This window comes from Condylura cristata, unplaced genomic scaffold (genome assembly GCF_000260355.1).
Source record: "Condylura cristata isolate star-nosed mole 26May11 unplaced genomic scaffold, ConCri1.0 scaffold00028, whole genome shotgun sequence".
Classification (NCBI taxonomy): Eukaryota; Metazoa; Chordata; class Mammalia; order Eulipotyphla; family Talpidae; genus Condylura; species Condylura cristata.
The window spans coordinates 12,533,804-12,540,496 of NW_004567129.1; the positions used below are offsets into that span (position 1 = coordinate 12,533,804).

General features: G+C 49.9%; 1 protein-coding gene across 1 annotated transcript in view; it reads left to right on the forward strand.

Annotated features, from left to right (window-relative positions):
• Positions 1 to 6,489, forward strand: part of LOC101636313 (ATP-dependent RNA helicase DDX19A) — a 17,608-nt gene extending 11,119 nt beyond the window's left edge. Inside the window, exons 6-12 of the mRNA XM_004690390.2 lie at positions 1,183 to 1,285; positions 1,631 to 1,745; positions 2,468 to 2,645; positions 2,999 to 3,236; positions 3,606 to 3,768; positions 4,231 to 4,422; positions 4,776 to 6,489. Coding sequence (XP_004690447.1) covers positions 1,183 to 1,285; positions 1,631 to 1,745; positions 2,468 to 2,645; positions 2,999 to 3,236; positions 3,606 to 3,768; positions 4,231 to 4,422; positions 4,776 to 4,837 — 1,051 coding nt within the window. The 3' untranslated portion in view covers positions 4,838 to 6,489. The remainder of the gene's footprint in view (positions 1 to 1,182; positions 1,286 to 1,630; positions 1,746 to 2,467; positions 2,646 to 2,998; positions 3,237 to 3,605; positions 3,769 to 4,230; positions 4,423 to 4,775) is intronic.
• The last annotated feature ends 204 nt before the right edge of the window (positions 6,490 to 6,693 follow it).

The following is a 6,693-nucleotide window of genomic DNA, read 5'->3' on the forward strand; positions in this document are numbered from 1 at the left end:
AGGCGGGAATCGAACTCATGCGGAAGTGGCTTCAGATTCTCAGTGCTGTGCTTTAACCCGCTGCGCCACCAGGGAGGGCCTTAAAAATTATTTTTAAAGATAAAATTCTTGAAGATCTCAAGAATGCATCAAGAGCAATACCAGCAACCATCTCTTTAACCCTAGTATACTAAGAAATAAGCCAGCATTAATCTCGTTTGCGATTGGAAGCCCTGTGTATCCCTCTCTCTTTGTGGCCTGTTCCCCCACTGAAGCAAGCATCACTCTGAAATGGACCGCGATCCTCTCACATGTCTGCTTCTACTACAGCTGTGTCCCTAGGAATCTGAGTAGTTCACATATTTTAGCTTTATATAAATGGTATCATACTTAATGTAGCAATTTACCTTGTTCACTTGTTATTTTTCTTTAAACCAAATGCCACCTATTTCTTTTATTTTTTGAAGTCATTTTTTAAGTATTTGTGCATACAGAACTGGGGTACAAGCTGAGGTGCAGGGGCGGTGAGAGGCTTCACCAGAGACAGTGGGGGAGCAGAACAGGCAGATTGACGAAGTACACTGCTGAGGAGAACAGCAGGCGGGTCAGGAGAGGTCTGCTATGCCATGTGGGGCACCTTACACTGAAGCAGCTGTGGCCAGCTTGCAGTGCTGCATCCTAACCCAGTGCGCCACCAGGGAGGAAATGCCAACTATTTCTTGACAGAGTTACGTGATGTGAATAAGGTAGATTTTATTTCAAAGTCCCCTCTAAAGCATCTGTCTGATTTGCTATCAAGCATTTTCCCTAAAGAGAGGGAGAATATACATAAGGAGTTGAGTCCTGGAGACACGCTGTGGCCCAGCAGATAATGTCCTCAGGGCATCGTCCTGGCATAGCTCTCACTCTGCAGTCTTAATTTCCATGGAGCCCTTGGGGTACAAAACTAGGGCACTCTTAAACTGTGCTAGAATCTAGAATGAGGATTTTCTGGTGTGAAGCCACCAGAAGGAGTCATTATGTCCCCTAATATTTAAGCACTTGTAACAACACATACATAATGCATTCTTATGCTCAGTCCAGAAAACCTGGATAATTAAAACAGGAAGTGAGAAGATCCCTGTTCCTACGACCTAGAAAGAACAATTTGACACTTGAGTTTAACAAATATTAATCTTCCTCTGTGTTCTTTCGTTGACTTAGCCCACAGAACCTGATCGCTCAGTCTCAGTCTGGTACTGGTAAAACAGCTGCCTTTGTCCTGGCCATGCTCAGCCGAGTGGAACCAGCAGAGAGGTACCCCCAGGTGAGGGTTGGGGACCTGCCTTGCTTGCCCAAGAACAGCAATGCCATCTGGTGGGGGGTTAATGAAGATGCCTCTGGAGGGTTCTGAAGGTTTCTGCCTCCTCTGCAAGTGGCTCAGTAAAAGCAGGTCAGTTTGCCAGAAGCGGCAGCCTGAGGCTGTGGCTAAGGCCAGAGACATCCACCAAACCAGAGCCGCGTACTGGCTTGGTGGCTACAGTGAAAAGAGCTGCAGTGAAAGAGCCCTGGTATAAGAGGTTTTGCTGTCTGCCCATAATGCCTTTCTGCTCTAGCACCTTTTACTACCAAAAGGCTCTCCTAACTTTTGTCCTTGTAATCTCCCAAACAGTGTTTGTGCCTCTCCCCAACATATGAGCTGTCACTTCAAACAGGAAAAGTGATTGAACAGATGGGCAAATTTCATCCAGAGCTAAAGCTTGCTTATGCTGTCCGAGGCAATAAGTGTGAGTATAAATAGTGAGACCTGAGCAGTGAGGGTGACTGGGTGTTTGTATTTAAAGATATGATGATTTTAAGCTTTCATGTTAACTCTGACCTTAGAATCCATCTGGAATGCTTTTAGTAAATCTTTTTTTTTTTTTTTATGCAGGGCCCTCCCTGGTGGTGCAGTGAGTTAAAACACAGCACTATAAAGCTGTTGCAGCCACTGCAGCATGAGCTCAACCCCCAGCCAGTAGGGAGACCCATATGTCATGGCAGATTTCTCCTGACCCCCCCTGCTGACCCCTCAGCAGTGTATTTCAGTCAGTCTGTCTGTTCTGCTCTCTCTGTCTGGTGAATCCTCTCATTCCCACCCGCACCTCTGGCTTGTACCCTAGTTCTGTATGTACAAATAATAAATAAAAAAGATTTACTTATGCATACAAGAACTGCAGTATAGGCCAGAGGTGTGGGGGAAGTGAGAGGATTCATCAGAGACCGAGTAGGGAGCAGAACTGGCAGATCTATTGAAACACACCGCTGAGGGGAAACACTGAGAAGTGAAATGAGATTGGTATATGTATGCCCACTCTATAGAAGAACCTTATATTTGGGGAAAACATTGGTGCCTGTTGAAATCTGAAATTACCTTGTTGTATTTGCTCTGAAGTGTGTGGGCAAGGTTTTGATTTCCAGAGTTGGTTTTGTGATAGAAATGATCACGGAAAACATCTCATCTCCACAGTGGAAAGAGGTCAGAAGATCAGTGAGCAGATTGTCATTGGCACCCCTGGGACCGTCTTGGACTGGTGCTCCAAGCTCAAGTTCATTGACCCCAAGAAGATCAAGGTGTTTGTTCTGGATGAGGCTGACGTGATGATTGCTACCCAGGGCCACCAAGACCAGAGCATCCGCATCCAGAGGTAGGAACTCTTCAGCCAGAAAGGGCTTCTCAGCCTCCTGATGGCACACAGAGCTCTGTCCCGAGTCTTCCTGCTACACCCAGCTCCCCCCGCTCTCCGGCTGGTTCAGTCCCCCTGAGGCTTCAGAAGCATTTGTTCGGTGGGCTGGCTTGAGGAAGCAGACAGGGAATCCACACCCCCGTCCCCTGTGCCCATCTGCTCCTCCCCAGCCCCTGCAGTGTTTTTGTCCCCCACTTTGCCACCTCCCTGGGATGCCTACCGTCCACTCCCGGGGGGTGAGGGTGGGGGGCTGTGCCTCTGCTCCTTCCACAGAAAACTGAGGGTCACGTCCCCTACGCGGGCTTCTCTTGCAGGATGTTGCCCCAGAACTGCCAGATGCTGCTTTTCTCTGCCACCTTTGAAGACTCTGTGTGGAAATTTGCCCAGAAAGTAGTCCCAGAACCAAACATCATCAAACTGAAGCGCGAGGAAGAGACGTTGGACACCATCAAGCAGTACTACGTCCTGTGCAATAACAGAGACGAGAAGTTCCAGGCCCTGTGTAACCTGTACGGGGCCATCACCATCGCTCAAGCCATGATCTTCTGCCACGTGAGTAGAGCAGCAGCTGAGGCCTGTGGGGGTTGGTCATCCCGCCACGCCTCTGAACCAGCTCCCCGCAGAGCTGAGCAAGACAGGTGCCCTCTGTGTGGCACAGAGGAAATGGGGGATCACCTGCACCTACCCCAGGCATATGCTCCCCAGCTGTGTTAGCCGGAAGAACCCAGTCTCCTTTGTCCCACTTCTTAGACACACTGGGAGAAACTTCAGATAGAGCCAGTGAAAAGTGGCCAAGATGCCGCTTGAGAAGTGACAGGCCTCCCCTGGGGACTGCAGTCAGTGGGGGCTTCCATACTTCTTAATGGCGACAAGCCGCGTTTGTGCAGGTGTCTTCATCTAAAGCAGTTCTTTTCACACCAGACCCGCAAAACAGCTAGTTGGCTGGCAGCAGAGCTCTCAAAAGAAGGCCACCAGGTGGCTCTGCTGAGCGGTGAAATGATGGTGGAGCAGAGGGCTGCGGTGATCGAGCGCTTCCGGGAGGGCAAGGAGAAGGTTCTGGTGACCACCAACGTGTGTGCCCGAGGTGAGCACTGTGTCCTCGCCTGCTGGGCTGTGGGGAGGGGGGCAGTCTCCTGCACCAGGACTCCGGTGCTTTGGGGCGATGGGGTGGGGTGGGTGGGGAGCCTCTTCTTCAGGACAGACTGGCCCCTTCAGCAGGTGGTAAGTCCCCCACCCCCAGGCCAGGGCTCTTGACCTGCTGGATGGAAGCCCTGGGCTCCTGGCAGGTTGAGAGTGGCGCTTGGCCTGGCTGGGACATCCGGTGAGGTTTGAGCCGCCTCTCCAGATGGCTGTATCTAGCAGAGGCTCTCTCCCTGATTTTGATGGCATTTTCCAAAGTTGTACTTTTTCCTTTGGGTCCTGCTAGCCAACTTGTCCCCAGATCCCAGAGCTGACCCATCCCAGGCTCAAAGCAGGCCCGGTGGTCTGGCCGTGGCGGCTGTGACTCTCTTTGCCTTGCTCACTCCCACAACTCCCCTTCCCGCAGGAATCGACGTGGAGCAGGTGTCTGTCGTCATCAACTTTGACCTCCCCGTGGACAAGGATGGCAACCCGGACAACGAGACCTACCTGCACCGGATCGGGCGCACTGGCCGCTTTGGCAAGAGGGGCCTGGCCGTGAACATGGTGGACAGCAAGCACAGCATGAACATCCTGAACAGAATCCAGGAGCATTTCAGTGAGTCCCTTTCCGCACAGGGGCTGTCCAGCTGGGTGGGCAGAAGGGCGGGTTTTCCTGTGGCTTTTCCTGAGGGAGCCTTTGTCCCTGCCCACGTTCCCCTCCGCCACTAGAATGTGGGGGGCCTCCTGGAGCACTGGAGAGTTCGGGGCCAGGCCTGGAAAGACAGTTCCGCCCGGGCCAGCTGAGGGGCCGGCAGCCCTGACCGGCCCGGGCTCTGCAGCCGTGGGCTAAGTGAAGGCTGGCGGGGGCCACAGACCTGTGTGTCCTCTGCCTGCTGTGCTGCCCCTTCCCTAGGCCAGCGTCTCCTCAGTAAGCGCGTGCTGATCTCTCTCTGAACGTTTTTTCCTCAGATAAGAAAATAGAAAGATTGGACACGGATGACTTGGACGAGATTGAGAAAATAGCCAACTGAGACTCCCCACTGATTGATTGCTGGTGCCCGCCCGTGATGCCCCCTGCACGGGACACTCGTGCTTTCATGGCGCAGGCCTGGACAGTCACCACAAAGATGAAGGCACGAGTAGAGAGAAACTACCTACCTCACTTAAATTACGTTTGGACTTGACATATACAAAATGCATACTTGTATGTGATCAGGAAAGTTGAATGATAATTAGGCCTTTTGGAAAATCGAGTCCTTTTTAAGCCAAGGTTTCCCCCATCTTTCTAGTCATCTGGTTGCTGGTTCCCACATCTCTGCCTGTTATCTGGCTAGGGATGTTGGAACCAGACTCCTACCCTGAGGAAGTGATAGAGGTTGGGAATTTATTGTGGTGGGGTCTCGGTACCACAGGCCTAGGAGTCCCCAGTGTAGGGGAGCATGGGGAGCAGCAGCTGAGGCCTGTGGGCTGCCTACTCTCTGTCTCTCCATGGAGACCCTTTGTGAAGATTTCCTGCCCTCATGAGATCTTCCTTGTCTTGACTCCATAAGACCCATTTCCTGTTCTGTGCCAGAACATCTCCTTGTTTCTCACTGGTGAGCATTAGATGTGGGGAGAAACATGGAAGTCAGTGAGTCCTGGCCTCTTCAGAGAGACGGGGCTGGCCAGAGAAGATGAATTGAGAGGATTCTGCTCCGTGGTACCAGGATATACTAGGCGCAATTCTGCCACAGCCTGGCGGGGTCAATGGGTTCTCATCCACAGTGTCGCTGCCTGGGTGCAAACAGCAGTCTGTGGAAAGGAAGTAATGACCAAGTGCTAACTGGTCTCGCTGTGTATCCATAATAGAGGATCTGTTGGCTACCTTCTTCCATACTTTATCAGTATGAACAGGGACAGATACCTTAGAGCTTTACCTATCATTATGTTACAAAATTTAAAAGTAATTATGAGACATTTTACTAACGATTTGTTTTTACTTGTATTTTTCTGCTTACTAGATGAATATATGCTCATTAAACAAGGTGTGTGCATCTATAAAGTATAAGTGCTTTCCCTCCCCTTCTCTTTGCGTGTTTCAGACCATGCAAAGATGTACATCCTGTACAGATGTCTCTTTATATTGTCACTCAACGTGCTTTTTCACTCACCAGCATTTCCAGGATCTGTGACGTGTCCAGCACACATGCATCGTCCTCCCTCCTGACAGGGTCTGGTGCAGAGCTGCTCGGCACTCACCTGGCAGCTGTGGGAGGAGGTCCTCTGCCCTGTCCAGGCCCCACAGACACCGAGCAACCTACACTCAGCTCTGCTGAGACCTGCTCTGTCCTGTGTTCCCACAGCAGAGCTGTTGGGGCAGAGTGGGGACATTTAAATTTCTAGTACATCACCAAACTAATCTGCCAAGAAGCTTTACCAGTGGACATTAACATTGTAGGTACAGAACAGCTACTGTCCTGCCTGCTTACCAACTCTACCTGTTAGCAGTGGTTAAGCCTCTGTCCCTCTGAGTAACAAAAGGTACTTATGTTTTGTATTTAATGGGGTTTGGCTGACTTTCAGCTTACTAGATTTTAGTATTTTCTCTTTTGGGGTCCTGCCCATTTTACTACTGGATTGTCAATTCTTAATGATTTTTAGCTATCTTTCTATTTTAGGGAAATTAAACTTTGTCTTTAATGGTAGATATTTTCCTTGTTTGTAAAACCTCATTTTTTTCTTAATGTTATACAATAATTTTAATTTTACTCAGATTTCATTTTAAGAGAGCTGGCTATCAGGTCATGGCTAAAAACACTTCATCCTAGTGGTACAAATTATTTACTGTTATTTCTAGTAGTCACAATACCTGGGAAGTAAGTTTCTAAATTCCCACAGGTTTGACTTA